The sequence below is a fragment of the Lepisma saccharinum genome, chromosome 1 (assembly GCF_977018435.1).
Source record: "Lepisma saccharinum chromosome 1, izLepSacc3.1, whole genome shotgun sequence".
Classification (NCBI taxonomy): Eukaryota; Metazoa; Arthropoda; class Insecta; order Zygentoma; family Lepismatidae; genus Lepisma; species Lepisma saccharinum.
This window is the reverse complement of record NC_139229.1, coordinates 47,498,235-47,521,234: the sequence shown is the minus strand read 5'-3', so window position 1 is coordinate 47,521,234 and position 23,000 is coordinate 47,498,235. Positions and strand designations below refer to the sequence as shown.

Genomic DNA, 23,000 nt, shown 5'->3' with positions numbered 1-23,000 from the left:
ATCCGAAGATAACAGTATGGTACAGTAACACACCTTCCACAGCTGTTGTGCCTGTTTCATTATGAAAACGTGTTGAGCTCGCTGAACGAAACCTCATAGAGTGGATTATATAACAACACTTGTTGAAACAGAATTGGTTAGCAAATAAAGAAGTTATTATCATTTCAAGATAGGACGTGACTTATCAGACACCCTGTACAGAGAGACCAAACTTTATACCAGTCTTCAGAAGAAACTTGCTACTTGTAATGCTACAGGGTAGTGCATATTGTATCTACCAATTTGAGTTGGCAACCCTGCCAGAATGCATGTGTGGCATACCTACATCCATGAAGAGTTGGGAGTCGGACAATTAGTATACCATGGAGCGTTGGCCAGTGCAGACGTGGATTGCGGCGGTGGAAGCCTTCATCCAAACAGGCACCGGGCACCATGCACCTGTTCCAGTGACACACATCATTCTGAGGTGGGTTAGACTTGGACAGTGGAGAGCCATGGATAATGTTGTGAACTGTCAGTCACCGTGAAATACGTGCTATTCCACAGGACATGTTGCATCACAAAAGCCATCCCACATTACCTGAACAGCACATGCAAGCAGGGGAAGGATTTAGAGGATGTTATTTTCAAAATCCTGCCAGGGATTGAACCTGGAACTCTCGCATAGTAGTCAGACCCCCTAATGACTGAGCCACCATGGCTCTATGAAGTGCCTATGCATATATTTTTATTTTATAACAATATAAAGTTACTAGAAGCACTCACCATCTTTCCGTTGTCATCTGAAGTTGGTAGATACAATATGCACCACCCCACCCTGTATTACATTTAACAAATACTTCGCATAACTGCAACTTAGCTAGTTGAAAATAAAAACAAGACAAATCAGAAGTACAAATATATTTAAGTAAAAAAAAATAATGGAACATTTAAACACACTTTCATAATACAGTTGTCATTTGAAATATTTACGTTAGAACCATATCAAGTGAAAATAGATACATTTCTTCCAAGCAGTATGATCCTGCAGACTTCAATGAAATTCCTATCATTACACTAAAATCTATAACTATGAACAAGTAAACAACTCCTCTCATCATACTAAAGAGCTAACAATTTTTACAACTACCATCATCACAACATGAGAATATTTTCATACATAACTTACATGTAACAATGCAGAAAGAATGAGATATCCGTAAAATATAAATTCAAATCAACATTTACACAATGTTAGTCTGCATTAAGAACTAAACATACTCCCTGTAGCACCCAATGACTGCTGTGCTCTTTTGTAGGAAGGTCTGCTTCGAAAGTAAGTCCAACTCCCATCGCATTTCGTCTTAATGATGTCGTGTACACTGGAGTACGTAATGTGTTCTGCAATGATAATGATGATAATTGTAATCCACAAATATTTTAATTATTAGGAGGTAGAAATGGGACTGAATCAGCAATATTGATATTTCTGTGTATCTATGATAACTAAATCTTGCATGCATAAAACATTCATGAATAATGCAAAATAACTGTGTTAGATTATTTTCATGTACAAAAAGTGGTTATGCGGATCTTCAAGAAGAACATTGATAACATTTGAATGAATAAGCAAATATAGTGTACAAAAATTCATGGGAAGAACTTGCATTGTTAACAACAATTACAGAATTTGTTAATCATTGTAGTTGATTCTTTGACTGCATTACCACTTTGTTTCGATTTCTTCCTTTGAACAAGAATTTATTTTGTAGGGCATAAACAGATTTGTGTTTGTACATATATATGTTTCTGCAGTAAAATAAAATAACAATAATATTTCGAGAGCATTCCAATTTTAAATTTTGATAGCCTGAGCCTCACGTGCAGGTGTTCCCATTGAGTCACTACCGTGATCTCTATTAAACTGTGCAAACTGCAGACTGTCACTGTGAGGGGTGTCGCCACGTTGAACACACGTCTTGACTCTATTGAATAAAAAACTGTATAAAATTGGTTTCACAATATGAATTGACAATCATGATGGGTTTTAAAAACAGCTGCAAAGAGCTTCAAAACAAGACCAATATCGTATTTGTAGGACTACCCAATACTAACAAGGGAGGTTATCTAAGTGTCCCCCTCCGATTTCCATGAAACTTGGCAGGTGTATAGAGGGGCCCAAAGGAAGAAATATGTGTTTTTTTTGTTTCGACTAAAAAAACTGTTTTAGGGGGCAAAACCTCCCTCAAATGTCAAGATGAGGACAAATTGAAGTGGGGATCTGACCCCTGTGTCCCCCTCCGATTTCCATGAAACTTGGAAGGTGTATAGAGGGGCGCAAAGGAAGAAATACGTATTTTTTGTTTTGGCTAAAGAACTGTTTCAGGGGGCAAAAACTTCCCTCTAATGTCAAGATGAGGACAAATTGAAGTGGGGACCTGACCCCTGTGTCCCCCTCCGATTTCCATAAAACTTGGATGGTGTATAGAGGGGCGCAAAGGAAGAAATATGTGTTTTTTTGTTTCGGCTAAAAAACTGTTTTAGGGGGCAAAACCTCCCTCAAATGTCAAGATGAGGACAAATTGAAGTGGGGATCTGACCCCTGTGTCCCCCTCCGATTTCCATAAAACTGGGATGGTGTATAAAGGGGCGCAAATGAAGAAATACCTGTTTTTTTGTTTCGGCTAAAAAACTGTTTTAGGCGCCAAAACCTCCCTCAAATGTCAAGATGAGGACAAATTGAAGTGGGGATCTGACCCCTGTGTCCCCCTCCGATTTCCATAAAACTGGGATGGTGTATAAAGGGGCGCAAATGAAGAAATACGTGTTTTTTTGTTTCGGCTAAAAAACTGTTTCAGGGGGCAAAAACTTCCCTCTAATGTCAAGATGAGGACAAATTGAAGTGGGGATCTGACCCCTGTGTCCCCCTCCGATTTCCATAAAACTTAGATGGTGTATAGAGGGGCGCAAAGGAAGAAACACGTGTTTTTTTTGTTTCGGCTAAAAAACTGTTTTAGGGGGCAAAACCTCCCTCAAATGTCAAGATGAGGACAAATTGTAGTGGGGATCTGACCCCTGTGTCCCCCTCCGATTTCCATGAAACTTGGAAGGTGTATAGAGGGGCGCAAAGGAAGAAATACGTATTTTTTGTTTCGGCTAAAAAACTGTTTCAGGGGGCAAAAACTTCCCTCTAATGTCAAGATGAGGACAAATTGAAGTGGGGATCTGACCCCTGTGTCCCCCTCGGATTTCCATAAAACTTGGATGGTGTATAGAGGGGCAAAGGAAGAAATACGTGTTTTTTTGTTTCGGCTAAAAAACTGTTTTAGGGGGCAAAACCTCCCTCAAATGTCAAGATGAGGACAAATTGAAGTGGGGATCTGATCCCTGTGTCCCCCTCCGATTTCCATGAAACTTGGATGGTGTATAGAGGGGCGCAAAGGAAGAAATATGTGTTTTTTTTGTTTCGGCTAAAAAACTGTTTTAGGGGGCAAAACCTCCCTCAAATGTCAAGATGAGGACAAATTGAAGTGGGGATCTGACCCCTGTGTCCCCCTCCGATTTCCATAAAACTTGGATGGTGTATAGAGGGGCAAAGGAAGAAATACGTGTTTTTTTGTTTCGGCTAAAAAATTGTTTTAGGTGCCAAAACCTCCCTCAAATGTCAAGATGAGGACAAATTGAAGTGGGGATCTGACCCCTGTGTCCCCCTCCGATTTCCATGAAACTTGGATGGTGTATAGAGGGGCGCAAAGGAATAAATACGTGTTTTTTGTTTCGGCTAAAAAACTGTTTTAGGGGGCAAAACCTCCCTCAAATGTCAAGACGAGGACAAATTGAAGTGGGGATCTGACCCCTGTGTCCCCCTCCGATTTCCATGAAACTTGGAAGGTGTATAGAGGGGCGCAAAACCTCCCCTCTAATGTCAAGATGAGGGCAAATTGAAGTCGGGATTTGACCCCTGTGTCCCCCTCCGACTTCCATGAAACTTGGAAGGTGTATAGAGGGGCCCAAAGGAAGAAATACGTGTTTTTTTTGTTTCGGCTAAAAAACTGTTTTAGGGGGCAAAATCTCCCCTCAAATTTTCAAGATGAGGACTTATTGAAGTGGGGATCTGACCCCTGTGTTCCCCTCCGATTTCCATGAAACATGGCAGGTGTATAGAGGGGCCCAAAGGAAGAAATACGTTGTTTTTTTTATTTCGGCTAAAAAACTGGCAGATACGCATGTGGAGCATTGGAGATATGAAGTGCATATCACTGGCAAACACTGCTATCACCGACCAGACGAAGTAAGGCAAATATGCCACGCAATAGCATACAATGTCATAAAATGCATTACATAACACACGAGACATGGTTGACACAAATCAAGTGCAACACACCCACCACGAGTTATCACCTATGGGCAGTCTGTCAGGAGATACCTTACAAGCAGAGGAGATAAGAGTAAGGAAACGTGAAATGGTGCCTGGAGGCCACAGTTAAACACAATTATCAGGTGTGCTGTAGTGGGATGGTATGCACGATAAGACATCATGAATCCAAATTCCGTATGTGTGACCCCGTATATAAAGGCTCACAGAAGAAAATATGGACAACAGTTCTGTATGGAAGTACCATGTTGAATGTAGTGAATATGGCCACACTGTTAGTACAGGCATTTAATGCCAGTAGCCCATCTCCTTTAACAGCAGAGGAGGCATATGTCGCAGACATTGTGAAGGATATCATTGAAAGATCTACCAAAGATCCTGCGTACATCGTAGAATTTGCTACTTCCTTGGACTTTGACCAGCAAGACAATACATATGCACACGCTTTGGAAAATACAGATGATGTATGCACACGCTTTGGAAAATACAGATGATGACACGGAAGAAGACTATACTGACCATTGTTCACCACATACTGTATCCATTGGATATAAACGAAGAGCTGTTGACTTTTGGAGGAGTGGACAGAAGTGACGTTTGTATCTTACCACCGTGCAAAATCAGTATAAGGTTACCTAAACACGGCAACTACGAAGATGGGAAGAGCAGGTACACACAGGACGAACGCGGAAAGAAAAGCTGTGTCAGGTTTCCAAATTAGTTTTAGAAAACTTTAGTGATGTCGTGCAAGCACAGGTTCCATTCATGATATTGATATTTGGAGATGGGCTCTGCAAGCTAAAGCTGAATTGGACGTTCCTCAGTTTACAGCGTCATGGTTTTGGCTTTGGAAATTCAAGAAAGCACATCACATCGTTTCCCGGAAGGTCACCAAATTCATTTACACGCACATCTGCTGGCAAGGGTGAACATGTTCAGAACGAACGTAACAGCTTTGTGGAAAGTGTTAAATCATGTATTGCACAGTACTCTGTCGGAAATGTGTTTAACCCTGATCAAACTGGTTTTAATTTAGAAATACACAGTGGTCGCACCCTAGTTATTAAGGGAACGAAGAAAGTGGAAACTATCGTGCAATCTGTTGCATCCACAACACACAACTGCACCATTCAACCAATTATTTCAGCCACGGGAGAGGTGTTGTCTTCTCTCTTCGTTGTTCTGAAGGAACCTGAAGGTACCTTTGGACCATATGTCAACCGAACACTGTTCCGTCCAGCAAATGTGTTCATTGCAACCTCTACATCAGGGAAACTGACAACAAATCACTTTAAGACCTGGCTCAAGGAGGTGTACTTCCCAAACACAGGCGATTTCGGTGCTCTGCTATTGGATTCGTGTTGTGGACATAGTGATATTGTTATGCGAGAGGTGACACCACGGGACAAAAACATTACTCTGTTGACAATACCTAAAGTATTGACTGGCACTCTCCAACCATTAGATGTGTATGGATTTAGGATTTGGAAAAATTTCGTGCGACTGTTTTCCGATCTTGTCCTGTTACTACACAGTGACATTAATCTCCACCTACACAATAACATTATCAAACTACAATCACTCACACATAATAATTGTCCTCACCCAGGTTTCGACACGTCTTCCAATACGCATGGTATAAGAGTGGGTATCTTCCCAAAAGACCACCTCCATTTGAGAATCCGGTGGCATTCTGTTTTGGTGGTGACAGTAATCCGATATGTGATGTTTGTGGTGCAGTGCAGTAATCAGATGTGTATGGCATAACCGAACATTATGTTTAAATCATTTTTTTTAGGAGTACCATTATTGTGACGAGTATGTACATTGACACCGTGGAAGCATGAATGGGGGCGGTTTTCAATGTGATGCATGGGTGCATTTCTTTACTTTGTGTTGGCAGATCGGTTACCATAACGTTGTTTCGTGTTACTTTCTGATGGTAATAAATGTTTTATACATGTTGTGTATTCATCTGTGGAACTATCCTCTTTTGTCCTTGGCTATGGATATCACCTATATGATATCTAGGTCATGCTTGATAGGGTTATGGTTCCCGTGTGCGGCTATTTTGATTTACCCTGCTCTGGTACGTCTATTGTTATGGCCATCTCTATCCGGGAACAACGGTGTCTATGAATTCGGCATCTCTCTACAATTGCACTGCGTTTGGTACCGACAATCCTACAGTTATGTGCTGTGTGTGTTACAATTATATGAGTGTGTTCTTCCTATGCCAGATTTACGTGGTTTCGGGGTCAGATCCCCACTTCAATTTGTCCTCATTTGATATTTGAGGGGGGTTGCCCCCTAAAACCGTTTTTTAGCCGAAACAAAAAAAACATGTATTTCTTCCTTTGGGCCCCTCTATACACCTTCCAAGTTCCATGGAAATCGGAAGGGGACACAGGGATCAGATGCCCACTTCAATTTGTCCTCATCTTGACATTAGAGGGGAGGTTTTGTCCCCTAAAACAGTTTTTTAGCCGAAATAAAAAAACACGTATTTCTTCCTTTGGGCCCATCTATACATCTGCCAAGTTTCATGGAAATCGGAGGGGGACACAGGGGTCAGATCCCCACTTCAATTTGTCCTCATCTTGACATTAGAGGGGAGTTTTTGCCCCCTAAAACAGTTTTTTAGCCGAAACAAAAAAACAAGTATTTCTTCCTTTGGGCCCCTCTATGCACCTGCCAAGTTTCATGGAAATCGGAGGGGGACACAGGGGTCAGATCCCCACTTCAATTTGTCCTCATCTTGACATTAGAGGGGAGGTTTTGCCCCCTAAAACAGTTTTTTAGCACGAAAAAAAACACGTATTTCTTCCTTTGGGCCCCTCTATAAAATTGCCAAGTTTCATGGAAATCGGAGGGGGACACTTAGATAACCTCCCTTGTAAGAAAAAGTTGTTTCACAAAATTCATAAAAACGTTTTTTTTTATCAATTTAAAAAATCTGAAAATCAAGAATTGTGTTTGAAACCTTTCTACCTGCACTGTATTTAAATTTCAACACGATTGGACCACAACTTTTTTATTTACAGAACTTCAACATGAGTTGTCATTTGAAAAACATTAAAAACAGACACTTTTTTGTTCTCGCGACAATAAAAAATTGAAGGCATAGTCGAAAAAAAAAAAGTGGTGCTCTTGGAAGAAGGTGTTGGAAAGAGTGGAAAGGACAAGAGCGAAGGAGGAGAAAAGAAGGAAGAAGAATGAAGAAAGGAAGGATAAGGAAAAAGAGCATGAGATAAGGAGTCCAACCACATTCCAGATGAAAGGAAATGTCTATCTAATCGCCTGTCAGGTGACAGGAGAAGGCCACCTGCTGGAACACCTGGAAAGGAATGTTCCAGATAAACAACTTTCTAATATTCTTGTGTCTGGAGGGGAGTGATTTTTGTGTATATATATATCTTCCTGTTTTGTACCTTATTTTACTTGTATTTGGTACAGAGTCTGAAGAAGACCTTGCTAGAAGGTTGAAACGTAACGTTTAGTTTATGTTTTAAAATAAAATAAATTCTGCCTTGGTCTGCATATTGAGTTTTTGGTTATCATGGAAACAAGGATTAATGGTGTTATCATTGCAAAATGGTGCCATTATGTTATAATTTTCATAATATGCTTTAGTTTACTAAAGTAAATATCTATTAGGTGCATCCAGAAAGTAAGTTTCCCTGGGGTCGTGCACAAAATTAAACATTATTTCATTCAATGATTTATTGCCACAGATACAGCACCTTGAAGTAAAAATAAGGAAAACTACAATAGCACTTAATAGCTTTTATCCCTTTGCTTCAGTAGTTTAAACCACCAAACAACGGGTTTTATCGAATTATTCAACAACTCTCTTGTAATTTATGCAAAAAATCAACCTTTCATTTTCAGAGTGAAAATAATTTTTAAGTAATTTGTTAAGAATTTTATGGTCATTCTATGGGTGATTTTTTGACAATTTTTAGGTCATCCACTTCCGAGTCCTATATATCACCACACCATTTCCACTCATCTGTTGTTTCATTTCTTTTAGGTAGCAATTAATACATCCCAAACATAGTATTTGATATAAATAATGTATAAATGTGGGCATTGTTGATTGTTATTTTGAGATTATCTCCATGACAGAGTGGTTAGTTCAGCACACTATGATGTCAGGAGTAACAGGTTCAAATCCAAGCCTGGGCATGGGTATTTTTGTGAGTGTCACTTCATCATATAATCACAAATCCTCATATTAGCCAAAAGTGGTTGAAAAGTAATAAAGCAAAATAAGTCACACTAATCATGAAGATGGAATCTACATGAATATAAATAAGAAATAAATTATACCAAAGATGATACTTTCCAACAACAATGATTTACTTACCTGAAGTTTGAGCTTATGGGCCTCAATGGGGGTAACAGCTAAGACAGGCAGCTGTTCAATTAGAACTTTGGGTTTTGAACGAGCCAAGCATTTCTTTTCTGGATCCCATCTAGCACCTTCAAGGTACATGCCTCCCACATAACAGCCCTTAAAGTAAGATTGAATCAATTGAATGAAACTAAATTTAAATTAAATTGAAAAAACCTAAACACTGATGATGCACACTTAGGTTATTTGCACTGATCAAACAATGTAAAGGTATACAGTTAGAATGTTACAAAGGAGATTGTAAATTAATCTTAAGATTCATCTGGAAATTAACTTTAACTACAACAGCAAGTTTTGTTTAACTGGTGACATAAGAAGAGCAGAAGGAAAGGAAGTTGCCAGTAGGAGGAATTGATTGATTGATTTGGTGTTTTAAATCCACTTTATACACTGTAAGGCTAATCGGGACTGGACCTACAGTTTAAAGTGGGATCCGAACCACTATGTGCCTCCACCGGGTATCGAACCCAGGACCCCTTAGGGGGAATTGAGTATGGTTAAGTAAAGTGGAGGCTGTGCTGCATAACAGTAGTGACGTGCATCTTTTACACAAGGTTGCTGATGACCTCGATGCAGTTTTTTAATCCCAAGTCTTTTATCTTTTTAACCACTTTTATCTTTTAATGAAATTTTTTTGGGGGGCATCCTTGAGGAAGGATCTGGCAATGGGTCTGAAATGTTGGTATTTGGAAAAGACTACTTGTAGAGCACATACAAGTAGTGACTTGTGTTTTGTTTTACATAGATTTGGGGCATTCCATGTGAAAGTGTCCCTGATCCTCAATTTTTAAAATTAAATGCAATGGTGTAACTTTATCTTATCTTCTGAGTCAACAATCTAAAATTATCTTTTGCATAAAAATTCGAGTATTATACATAATAAAGTTAGATAGTAGAAGGTATTTTACATATCATTTGTTTATTTTAACTTTTGATTTATCATTGTTTTCTATTGTGTCCCACCCGTGACAGCAAAAAGTGATTAACTTCTCCTTTAACTGTTACGTTTCCCACTCAACTCCACTAGAATATTCAATTACCTTCTCTCTTTGTCTTAAATAATTTATTTTTCATCATTTGACAATTCACAGAAATTAAAATAAATTTCTTATTAAGTGAAGAGGCAATGTTTCCTCTTCACTTAATTTGACACAAAATTCTTCACCTACCGCTATAAATCTGGAAAAGTATTTTAAGGGTAGTTATGTTTAATCAACATTGTTCAGTTTCATATTTCATTACACAGAAACTGTAAGAAAAATGTTGCTTAACTATCAGTAAAATAGTTGCTTTAATATAAAAAAATGTAGCCTGCGGGTTCCACCTGACAATGGAATATGTACATAACCCGTGGCTCGACAGCCCTTGAAGGGCCTAGGCCGACCTCCCAACTGCCAGTCTCCCTCCCACAATCCTACCTAGAGATGTGGAGATCTTCAACCAGTAATGGGATTACGTAGGGTCAGCACGTCGAACCCCCAGCCGTTAGGAGATTTCCCAGAACGGGTTACGCTACTCACTCGTAGCTCCCAAATTTTCTCACGATGGTGGGTTGCCACTGGCCCTATACACAGACCGAGAACCCAGGCAGACTCGAACCCATGCCATCCTGCAGTCGGACTCCAAAGCACAGCACCTTAGACCGCACGGCCACGGAGGAGGACATATATGTACACATACACACATTAAAAGACTGGAGATACATATATTCACTTCAATATCAAATTACCTGTACCCTTAAAAGTATGCACATTTCGGCAATTCTCTGAAAAGTGAAACCAGAATATCAAATAACGAAGTTGCAATATTAATTTTATATTCATGGTATTTAGGTAGAGTACAATCCAAACCATCACGAAAAACAAAAAAGCAGGTAAATATTAAAAATAAACATCTGTAAAGTTGAAGGTCAATTTACAAGTGAAAAACTCTAAAACTTTACCTCAGGTACGGATATATGTTTATAGATATATGTATATAATTGACATATTTCAATTATTTTTATTTATCAAATAAAGGTTTACTTAGCTGCATATTGAATATGGAAATAAGCAAATTAGTCTTTTAATACACTCCAAAACTGGCATTTTTAAAGTACTCCACGGCCTTGTCTCATGCATCATGCAAAATATTAAATTTTTCTTGTGGAGAAAGATATTTTTGTAGAAAAACATTTCGAAACTAAAATATATACTTTCAATACACAGCATGAAGTACTGGAAATTATTACAATTTCATTCAAGCCACTGAGACACCAGTGCAAATAGTTTTCGTGTCCCGTGCATCACACTTCACAGCATAACATCTTGAAACTTGAACTGTCCTCAGGAATTAACTACGAGAGGCAGCCTATTTTTGCATGGTTGGGTACAGTAACTTATTAGTCTTCAAAGGCCACTTCCAGTAGTTGGTTTGATTTAATTTGATTTGGTTTGGTTTATTTTATTTAGTTTTTCTGCCACTTTTGGCTAATTGCGAAGATGGGGATCAGTGATGATATGAAGACAAAAATTGGTAAACGCTGTAAGTGCCACAATAATTCAAACAACGTTTTCCACATTAAACTGTGAAATGTGGCTGGTAGCCTTCTAAGTAGTTCAAAGGCCATGTAACTAGTGTGCACATTCTTATGGGCTGATGTGCGGAACGATGCGATTTCCCAACACTTTCGCTTTTGGCACAACACTTACCACTTTTAGTCCTCATATCATGAAATTTATGAATGGACACTCACAAACACCCATGCCCAAGATGGGATTGGAACCCGGAACCCCTGGCGTCGTAGCATGATGTGCTAACCACTTCGCCACAGGGGCTGGCCAAGTGGTTGGTATCACCAGCCTTCACCATTACGGATATCTCATAATCATCAGCAACTTTTCTCACAACTGCACCACGATAGTTCGTCATCATATCTTACTATGTACCAGTCACCAGTGCTGTAGCCTGTACTCGCATTCACATGAATTTCTAATTCATGAGGCGGAGCGTTCTCAGGGGTATATAAATATCTACCTTGAACAGCTTTGATGGTATGTATAGATTTGGTGCCTACAATTGGCTGAGCATCATCCCAACTTCTCTCTCGTGAAATGCTTCTTCATTTATCAAAATAACTTTAGTTTGGGAATGAGATTTCTAATTACTTCTGAAAAATCTGAAGTAGTCTGTACAATTGGTGCAGATTTACTTTTACTCATTACATGAGTACGAATAAGTGATTTTGCTTGTCTGCTGATTCCATCTACTACTCCCTTCCCATGTGAAGTTGCAAAATACTTCCGCATTAATGTTTTTCTGTATTTGCAACCAAGTTCTTGCAAAAACAATACCTTTTACTTTTGAATTCTGAAGATGTTCGTTCATTCGATCATATAACTCCATCAATATTGGCGATGGTCTCTGATTTAGGATCAATTGCTTCATACAAAGTACCAACAAAGCAAGAAACAGTATTTTTACCTTAAAGCATGTATCTTAGCACACAAGATACATCTGACATTCACCATGGAATGTTGAAGCAGCTGTAAACAATGTACAGGATATAGGATTGATTGATTGCGTTGGTGCTTTAAGTCCACTTTATGCACAGTAAGGCTAATCGGGGCTGGACCTACAGTTTAAAGTGGGATCCGAACCATGTACCTCCACCAGGTATGTAACCCGGAGCCCCTTGATTACAAGGCGACAATGCTACCACTGCGCCATCGGGGAGGTCCTTAGGATACAGGAGTTTAGTCCTACACTGTTATCTGCAAATCTGCAATACCATTATGCAGAATTAAATAACATATAGTTGAATATATTTATGAGGTAATTTTTCTTAAAGGCTTAAAATACCAAATCTTTTGTCCTTGAGATACTTTAAAAATAGTGTTGCCACCTTTTGAGAGAGTTTATAGAGACAGATATCACCTGCAGTGGAGTGACAACATAAGGGAGAGAAATGTCCCGTGCATCGCACAAGGAAAAAAAAATTTTTTTTTCTTTTTTAAATATAAAAATTTTCATAATTGGGAAAAGAGACACGCGGTAGTATATAAATACGGAGAAACTAGTACTCACTTTGATCCGTGAAGCTGTTTTTTCTTTTTCGATTAATTTCAGTGGCCACTGCCACCATCCTCGTTGGAACTTGCTGTACTGTTGCATGGCATGCATCTTTTGTTTAGTTCTCTGGCTGCCGCTAGGTGCGCTGTTGTTAACTGTGCATCTGGGTCTGTGTCGTCTGCTATTTCCGGGTGATAACTTTTGTAGTAGGAGAATCCAAGTGTGGTGCGCTTGCCCGCTATCGATGTTTAGCTCGTGCGGGAAGTGCATTATGGCGTGCTTTTTTTTGATTTTGGTGTCTACGAGCTGTGGGCAGTGTGTTTGACTTGAACCTTTTGAATTTTATGGCTATTGTATTTGATATGTTTAGCAAGACCAGTAGTGGGTTGGGCTTTTTTTGCATCTGCTAGGTGCTGTTGGATTCTTTCATTAACAGATCTGATGGACCTGCCGATGTAATGTGCCTTGCATTCACACTCTGCATCGTATACACGTGGGTTATCAAGGGGTGAGAGGAAGTACCGTTTGTGTTTGTTCAGTTTATCAGCTATTTTGGAATTGGGTTTGTGTGCTACTTTGATGCCATATGGGAGAAGGGCTTTGGATATGCGGTTGGAAGTGGTGGGATGGTAGGGGAAGGCAAACCATTTATATTGGCCGCTGGACGTTGATTGTGGGTGGCTTTCTTGCGGATGGGTTGATTGTGGTTGGTTAGTGTGTCTGACCTGTATTTCCACTTTACTGCACCAAGTGGAATGTTGTGCTTCAGTGTAGCCATGTTTCAGGGCTATTTCAGTGATGGTGGCTATCTCCTCTCTGGTCTTGCTAAACATATCAAATACAATAGCCATAAAATTCAAAAGGTTCAAGTCAAACACACTGCCCACACGCTCGTAGACACCAAAATCAAGGAAATGCACACCATAATGCACTTCCCACACGAGCTAAACATCGATAGCGGACAAGCGCACCACACTACACCCCTACTACAACAGTTATCGCCCGGAAATAGCAGATGACACAGACCCAGACGCACAGTTAACAACAGCGCATCTAGCGGCAGCCAGAGAACTACAAAAAAGACGCACGCCAAGCAACAGTATAGCAAGTTCCAACGAGGATGGTGGCAGTGGCCACTGAAATTAATCGAAAAAGAAAAAACAGCTTCGCGGATAAAAGAGAGTACTAGTTTCTCCGTATTTATAAAAATGTTGTTCATCGCATATTGTAGTACAAAGTCTTTAGCAAACTGTGTCTAAATATGGTACCCTGAAACTTCTTCAAATCACAGAAATAATCAATTAAAAACAACTATGTGCTTCTCACATGTTTTTCTGAGTCCCGTGCATCACACAGGTTTTTTATTTAATTTTGCATTGTTAATTTGAGAAAGGATTTTATTTCTTGGCATATGGTAAGCAACCACCCAGTATTAAAAACAATGAATATGAAAGATCAGTGCAATATCAATTAACTAGCATACCAGACTCATTTAACCATGTGCGAATGTCCCATGCATCACGTAGAGAATCACCCATTTGATAAAATATTGGTGTGATTCAATTCATAGATATACAAATATTTTCATGACCCAGTTTGTTACTTTATCATATTTATGAAGACAACAGTTTAACATATATTCTCAAAAATTAATTATTTGCATGAAAAAAAAATCATAATTATTCATTAACATGAACTGTTTCTATGTTAGGGTGTGGAAATAAAACGTATTCTTCAACTTAGAAAAACTTAACTTGCATCTATCACACAGCAAAATCTACTTACCTGCTCATGTCGTTCTCTAACATATTCAGGATTAGGAAAATCTGTAACACTGGTGTAGAGAGTAGAGCGATCCAACGGCCAACCATTAGCTCTGCATTTCATCTGAACCACTGCAGTTAAGTAAGATTCTGGTATATGCAGACCAGCTAACCACACTGCATTCAGATCTCCTGATTCCACCTGAAATTAAATTCTTGTTGTTATCTACATGATATTATAGTACGTAAATAATAGGTTACAGTCTGCACATTTTCCACTGATGTTTGCAGAATTTTTACTCACTATTGAGAGTGAAATTGAAACATCACAGAATATTACCAGCAACAATATAACAGACTCCATAAATAAAGTTCACAAATAAGATTTGTAACTTGTATAAGTAGTAAAATATGAAATAAGAACACTCAAGAGAGTTGCTGTTGTTTTAAGTTCACTTTGTGCACAGATAAGCTAATTGGGACTGGAACTACAGTTTAAAGTTTGATCTGAACCACTGTGCAATGTGCCTCCACCTGATATCAAATTTGGGATAACACTCATGAGAGAATTCATGATGGTTGTGGTAAATGCGGTTTAAAATTACTTACGTGAAATTTAGAAGATTTCACACTTCCGCATTGCACAATTTAATAGTTCGATCCTATTTATTTCGAAGATCCACTGTCTTCATTCACAAAAGGGTACTACCGCCGCCCGGGAACAAACAATGCAGTGACGCGGTACCATCTCTGCTCATAACTAACTCATGAGTAAGTTTAAGAAATGTAGTAAATTTAATGGACACTACAAGTGTTATCAAAATTAGTTGAATGAAATTTTTGTTATGTTACAGTTCTCAAGTCCAAACACAAAAATGAAAATAAAAAAAAATCCAGTACTCAATTCTTCAGATTCTTGATTTTAAAAAATAGAAATAAGGTAATTACTAGTAATTTTGTATGCAGGTACCATGGACCCTGTTCACTGACATTTATGATAATTCTTCCTTCCAATGCCTTTCACACACATTCTCTCTTCTCTCTCTGTTTATAGGCCTCCCTTATGGTGCAGTGGTAGTGTCATCGCCTTGTAATCAAGGGATCTCAGGTTTGATACCCGGTGTAGGCACAAAGTGATTCGGATCCCACTTTAAACTGTAGGTCCAGTCCTGATTAGCCTTTCTGTGCATAAAGTGGACTTAAAACAACAATTCAATCAATCAATCTTCCTGTTTGTGTGTGCATGTATGGCTATGGTAAAGATAGTGCTTGAGAAATTGTGCATGACCCTTACTTAGACTTTCAAGGTCTGACACCACTACAACTATGGTGCTCTTTGCAACTCTGAACCCTATCTCTCTCCAAGATTTCATGGCTGGTGGAGTGGAGAAGCTAAGGAGACTTTGAGTTACCTCCACACAGATTTTGTTGAAAGGGCCTACACTTTGATCCAAGTTCCGAGTCAAGGTTGTGGACATCATTCCCTTTCAATTGCTCCCTTCTTCCAATTAACTTACTTTTGTGAATTTTCAAGCTAAATACAGTAAACGCTCGTTAACACAAATCCCAAGGGACCGAAAATTAAAGAGTTCTTGTTAAAAAAAATTCTTGCTAACCGGGGACTCAAATTTTATTGTTGCAATACAGTTCTTTCTACACATTAACCATTTACAATACGTATTATGTATGTCATCATAGAAAACACTAGTACAGTACTACAGTACTTAACTTTTAAAAAAAGTACTCCCAGGTCATTTTCTGGTGAAAAATTCCTTTATATTGCGGTTTTGCAAGATACGATAAGACCTCTTCATAAGAGCAATAATGCCTTGATCCAAAGGCACTTGATGTTACTCGTACTAGCTACGTCTTAAAGAATAGAAAAACACATCTGAACATACAACTGAATTTGTTGGTTAAATACGTATAAGCTCATTGTTGTTGAGCAATTGCACCCAAGTTTTAATCTTGATGTTATTCATACTGGCTATGTTTTAAAGAATAGAAAAACATATTTGAGCACATTGTTGATCTGAATCTGTTGGTTACAATACTGTATAAGTTGATTGTTGACAAGATGATAGAGATTGTTGACCGATTTCTTACATACCTAGCAGAGGAACGACAGAGGAACAACAGAAAAAAAAGTTATGAAAAACTTTGAAAGTTCGTGTTAAATGAGATCTAATGATGCAACAGACTAAGAAGCAGTTCGTAATTCATGGTAACCGAAATTCGCGTTAACCAATAAAACTTTCTATAAGATATAATACATCCCTGCCGGGACCAACATTTTGTTCATCTTAAGTGAGTTTGTGTTAACAAGGGTTTACTGTATATCATTTCTCAGTCCTCAAAGACTTAATGCATGACATTCTAAATTTATATTCTCCATTCTCAATGTTCCTAGAGCAAAATTTTCTGTCATGTGACTTGTCTCGGAGGCATATATGGTTTTATTAATTAATACTGAATACACACTAATTCTCGATATTTGATATTACTCCCTTTTAAAAAATTAAAATTCAGTATGATTCAGAAGTTGCTGAAGGATTTCAATCATTAATACCTCAAAAGTTATTGAAGATAACAACTTATGGTGCTTCACATTGTAATCGTCAACTGAAAAAGTTTTTGCATATTCAACTAGATGTATGTAGTAGTTGCAGCATACCATGAGTGTGCTTATTCAGAAAAATGGAGGTGCAGAACAAAGCACAGCATGTAAGATGCATGTAAGATTTGTTATACAAATACAAATAAACTTCAAAATGAGGTATCAGTGGAAATCTCCATCTGGAAACAAAAATTAAGGTTTGGTACAAAAAAAATAATTCTGGAGCGCGTAGTATTATTGAAAGGAAAAAAGTGCAAGTTCAAAGACAAATGACAAACATGTTGAATGAGTTTGTGAGTCATTTGGGCAAAGTCCACAAAAGTTGATTTCGAGAGTACACAGAGATTGATTGAATTAAAATTGTATTGGGTGTGACAGCACATTAGGCCATTTTCCACCCTTTAATGAATGCGGGCAAGATCCCCTTACCTAAAACCCTTACCTCAAAAAAAAAAAAAAGGATAAAAAGGGGCGTATAAAGCCCCTCAAGAAAGGATAAAAAATGCAGTTTGTAAATAGACCTGCATTGGACAAACACAACACATTAAAAAAAGGTAAGGTAAGCTTAAAACTACCTCAGAAAGAGTGGAAGGGACCTGCTCTTCTCTAAAACCTAAAAACATTGGTTAAAACACTGACATCGTCACCCAACATGGATGACAAGTCCTTGGGAAGGTTAAAACTCTGTCTGAGGTTGTTAAAATTGGCATGAAGAATGTGTCAAACACTTAAAACAACGTCACAACTACGGCACAACGAAGGGTCCAGTACTTGCAGCAAATGGCGATGCATTAGACGGCTATGCCCATTTCGGAGCCACGTTAGGGTCACTTCTTCTTGGTGCGAGGGACGAGACGAGGAACACCAAGCACCAGTCACGGGCTTGATAGTACAAAGCTTGTTCTCCCTTGTCTCATCCCACTCGACTTGCCATTTTCAAGAATGCAACAATGATACACATTCCTAAGGTCCCTAGCTGGGAGACGGTGGATGAGAACGTCGCCGTCTGCATCAGCAGACTTAACGGCAGCATTGACTGCTTCATTCCCCTGTATGCACATGTGACTAGGGACCCAACAGAAGTGAACTTTGGCTCTAGCACACAAGGACACTAGCTGCCGGAAGATGCGCTGCACTACAGGATGTCTGGAATTGAGTAATCCCAGACACTGAAGCACACTGGTGGAATCTGTGCATACAAGGACTTTCTGCAGGGAGTGAATATCAGCGAAGTCCAATGCTTTGAGGACTACACCCTGCCATGTAGATTCAACAGGCAGGGTGTAGGATGAAACTGTAGCTATGCGAGTCTGCAACAAAGGTACATCCCACTGATTCTGCAGATTTGGACCCATTTGTGTAAAACACATTAAAATTGGGGTGCTGAGTTCGAAGCTCTAAAAACCTCTGCTGGTATTCTACCATTGGTGTTTCTGCCTTTGGGAGGGTAGTAAGAGACAAGTCGATAGAAGGAGAACACACAGAGAGTTCTGACAAAATACAACTTGTGAGTTCCCGATTTCAATGAAAAAAACAGTAAGTTGCTATTTTCAGCAGCTTTTCAGTTATGAAGAACTGAAATTTGTCAGAGACTTATGCAACACCTTGTAAAGTAACAATTATTTTCTTCTAACAGGCAACACTATGCTACTTATTACCTTGATGACCTACAAACATATCATCATGTCACATTACTTTGCACATTATTAAATAAATATGCTGGAATGAAATATGAGTTAAGGTTTCATAATGAGGAAATTAATTTTATACATATTTTAATCATTCTACACATCACATACCCAATTTATGTACTGATTAGTTCTTCTCTGGAAATGTTCCATCCATCCTCCCAAGTTCTTGCATGTTGCAGGGGCAAGTTTTCTCCACACGTCCGGCAACTGGCCATTGAAAAGGGACGTTGCTATATTATCCAGTTCAGCATCCATTCCTACTTGTCCAGCAAGAGCCTGTTCAAAAAATCATAACAAATGTCAGTATGATCTTTAGCAGCACTTCATTTTAAGAGTTGCTGATATTTCACAACCTGACCCATGAGTAAACAATATAGAAGTATTGCTGAGATGGAATCATATTATAAAGAACTCAAAGTTTGTTTCCTCTGCAATTAATTGTGTTATTAGCAATGTGCATTACATAAACATATATTATTTCATGCAGCTAATCTTTGCATTAAGGTAAATGTTAAGCATTTCTGAATTTCTGATTATTTTTTTTGAGGGGGAGGGGGGAAGGGATTTTTGAATACTTCTCCTTTGTATTATGTAATTTTTTTGTAAATATACAACACTATACTGCCAGCATCTCCTTCAGCATAAAATATGGAAATATTCATACGCAACAAAAAATAGATACCAAATTAGTGACCAGGCACACTGAGTGTTTGACTCATGATCTTAATGCTAAAGGTTTTGGGTTCAAGTCTAGGCTTGCAAATGGATGTTTCATTATGTTCATTGTTTCATCTCTCACTGTCTGACTATTAAGTAATTGTAATTAATCTAAAGATAGAAAATCAGTTAAAAGTATGAAATACCACACAAAAAACATAGTTCCACAAAAAAATTATAAATGCATTTACAATATTGTGACCATTTTTCATTACTTGTTTAGTCATTAATTCCTCTTTTTACTTCTAAGAAATTAATACCAATTTTATATAGTTGTATATGATTTTCCATCTACACTTTTCTCCTCCCTTTCATTAATTGCTTCTTAGGTCCTGTATTTCTCTTCAGTCAGGTGTAATTCGTGCATTGATTTCCTGGGGGTTCAATGAATTCACGTGCCAAATATTCAGTTTCTGAACTCGTACTTTTCCGCCAAACAAGTTGGAGGGGAGACGGACTGAGAATGCTTACCCAGTATAAGGTTTTATAGTAAGGGTGGAGTGTGCAAGTAAATTTAGTAACGATATGACAATAAATTGTGATTTTATGAAAAATTTGCGAGTTGTCTTGGAAAATAATGAGAAACTGTTAAGAAGGTGTTGGACACGTGTGGATGAATCACTGACCTAAATCAGGGTGGCCACTCTAGGACCACAATAAAATTAAAGTATAATTCCCGGTTTTCAAGGTAAACTTTCCAAAAATTCAAGGGTACAAGCAGATGTTTTCTCCTTTCAACATTATGTATTACCACCTCGTACTACCCACACACATACACAAATATATTATAACTCCATTAAGCCTTGTTTCCATGATTATGAAAAACTAAATATGCTGACCAAGGCAGTAATTTATTTTATTAAAAAACATAAACTAACGTAACGTTTCAACCTTCTAGCAAGGTCTTCTTCAGACTCTGTATCAAGTACAAAAGTAACCAGATACAACAAGAAGGGTAATATATATACACAAACATTACTCCCTCCAGACTATTTAGAAAGTTGTTTGGAACTTTCTAGCAGATGACTTTCACTTTCCAACTTTACTTTCACCTAAAAGGCTAAACACTTCCATATAGAATGTGGTTGGACTTTTTAATCTCACGCTCTTTTCCCTTCATTTTTCTTCCTTCTCCTCTCCTCTTTTTCTCTTGTCCTTTCCACTCTTTCCAACATCTTCTTCCATTCCTTGTTTAACTTCAGTCCCCCATTCCAGTTCATTGTGTCTTCTTCGCCTTTCTTCTCTATTTCCTTGGCTTCCTTCCATTTTCTCACTAGCATTCTCTTCTCCCTTCCTATCTGCTTAGCCTCATCCCACTCTATGTCATGTCCTGTTTCTCTCGTGTGTTTAAATATTGCATTTCTCTCTCTCTTAAGTCATACATCATCCCTATGTTGTTTCAACCTGTCTTTCAGCCTTTTTTTCGTTTCTCCTATGTACACACTCTGACATTCTTTACATTTTACTTCGTAGATAATCCCTTCTTCTTCCTCTTCTCTGTTTTCCTTTTTCTTGTTAGCATTCCTCGCTATTCCTAAGATGCTTCTTCCTCCCTTCCTGTAAGTTTTAATTCCTGCTTTCCTAAGCACTTTGCATATCTTTTCTGTGGTCTTCCCCATACTCCTTATTCCAAACCTTCTCTCCTCTTTTTCTTTCTCTTCCAATTCTCCCCTGCCCGTTTTCTTACTTCTTCTGTTTATGTCCAGTCTATCCTGCTTCTCATAGCCATTCTTTTCCAGCTGTTTCCATAGGCTATTTATTTTGCCTTCTTTTTCACATTCTTTCATGCATATTTTCTTGATTCTGTCCTCCATATTCTTTATAAAATTTATTTTTGTCACCTCACTTACATCACTTCTTTTGTGGCAGAATACCCCTGCTGCACACTTCTTCTGATGCCAAGCGGTTTCAATTTCTTGTCCTCTTTTCCTTTTCATCAATATATCTAGATAGCTTAACTTGTCTTCTTCTTCTATTTCAAGTTCCAATAATATCCCTCTTTCTTCATCTTGAATTTCTTTGGCAAAAATGTCAAGCTGCCTCTTCGTTCCCTTCCATATGCCAAAACAGTCGTCCACATATCTGCAAAACAGAATCATTTTGTCACCTCCCTTTTCTATCACTTTCTTTTCCCATTCATTCATAACCAATTCAGCCAATGCTGGGCTTAGACTGGAACCTATATTTAGTCCTTCACTCATTAACATTATTTTATCTCCCATTATACTGTAACCGTTATTCCAAATGGTTTCCAGCGCCTTCACTACCCTTTCACTATCCCATTCTCCTATAATTTCTTGTCCCATTCTCTTTTTAATAATGTCCAAAACGTGTCCCCTCTTGATGCTCGGGAACATACTTTTCACGTCTAAGCTAAACATTGTCAACATACACAAAGACGAACAAGAGAAGTTTCTGAGAAAATGTTTGGAGAGAGGCACAGCGCCTAAAGGATTAAAAATAAGTAAGAAGGGAGTGGTTTGCAACACCAGGAGATGGAGGATATTGGTTCAGAAAATGGAAAAAGAACTGATATGGAATGAAATAAGGGCAAGAAGAAAGGAGATAAAAATAATAAAGGAGAACCTGACAAGAATTGAAAAAGCTATTGAAGATGGTCTCACCATTTTTACGAGAGAATATACATTTCATGAAATGAAAATCTGGCAGGAGAAATTTAGAGAGAAAATGAAAATAAAATTGAAGAAGAAAGGAGAGGGACTAGGATGGAAAGAAGAAAGAGGAGAAGAGGAAGAAGAAGAGGATACCAGAAGAAGAGTTGTGGTAATAGGGAATGTAGATCTAACAAAAGAAGAGGAAGTTTTTTTAAAACTAGGAAGAGGTTTCAAAGTTAAAGAAAGAAATGTAGATTATGAGGAAGTTATATATGACATTGAAGAAGCAGTGCTCCATATAAAAGAAGAACCAGAAAGAGACAAGATTAGAAGAAGAACAGCAGCCATACTGAAGAAAGAAATGGGAAAACAAGGAAAAGTAGATAATTTGAGTCAAAAAGAAAGGGAAGGGATGAAGAAAATCAAAACAAGAAATGATGTGGTGATAGAGCAGGCAGATAAAGGTGGAGCAATTGTGGTGATGGAAAGAGAATGGTACGAGAGGAAGTTTGAAGACCTAAAAGAAAATGGATATGAGGAGATTTGTGGAACAGGTGAAGAACAAACTATAAAAGAAAGAATCATTAAAGACTGTAGGAGGAGTGGATTCAAGAAATGCATAAAGGAGACAGGAAGACTACCAAGTTTGAAAGCCTTTCCAAAGATACACAAAGAGGAGATAAAGTTAAGACCAGTAATGAACTGCAGAAACAATATTTTGGAACCCTTAGAAAAGAAATTAAAGAAAGTTATTGACGTGTTAGTAACACAGCAAG

The 23,000-nt window shown here is 38.3% G+C and overlaps 1 protein-coding gene across 2 annotated transcripts in view; it reads right to left on the bottom strand.

Annotated features, from left to right (window-relative positions):
- Positions 1–892: 892 nt before the first annotated feature.
- Dhc98D (Dynein heavy chain at 89D) overlaps positions 893–23,000 on the bottom strand; it is a 519,777-nt gene continuing 497,669 nt past the window's right edge. For both annotated transcript variants that reach the window (XM_083131330.1, XM_083131320.1), the window contains 4 exons: positions 19,001–19,168; positions 14,607–14,786; positions 8,724–8,870; positions 893–1,380 (listed from right to left, as the gene is read on the bottom strand). In XM_083131330.1, coding sequence (XP_082987456.1) covers positions 1,234–1,380; positions 8,724–8,870; positions 14,607–14,786; positions 19,001–19,168 — 642 coding nt within the window. In that variant the 3' untranslated portion in view covers positions 893–1,233. The remainder of the gene's footprint in view (positions 1,381–8,723; positions 8,871–14,606; positions 14,787–19,000; positions 19,169–23,000) is intronic.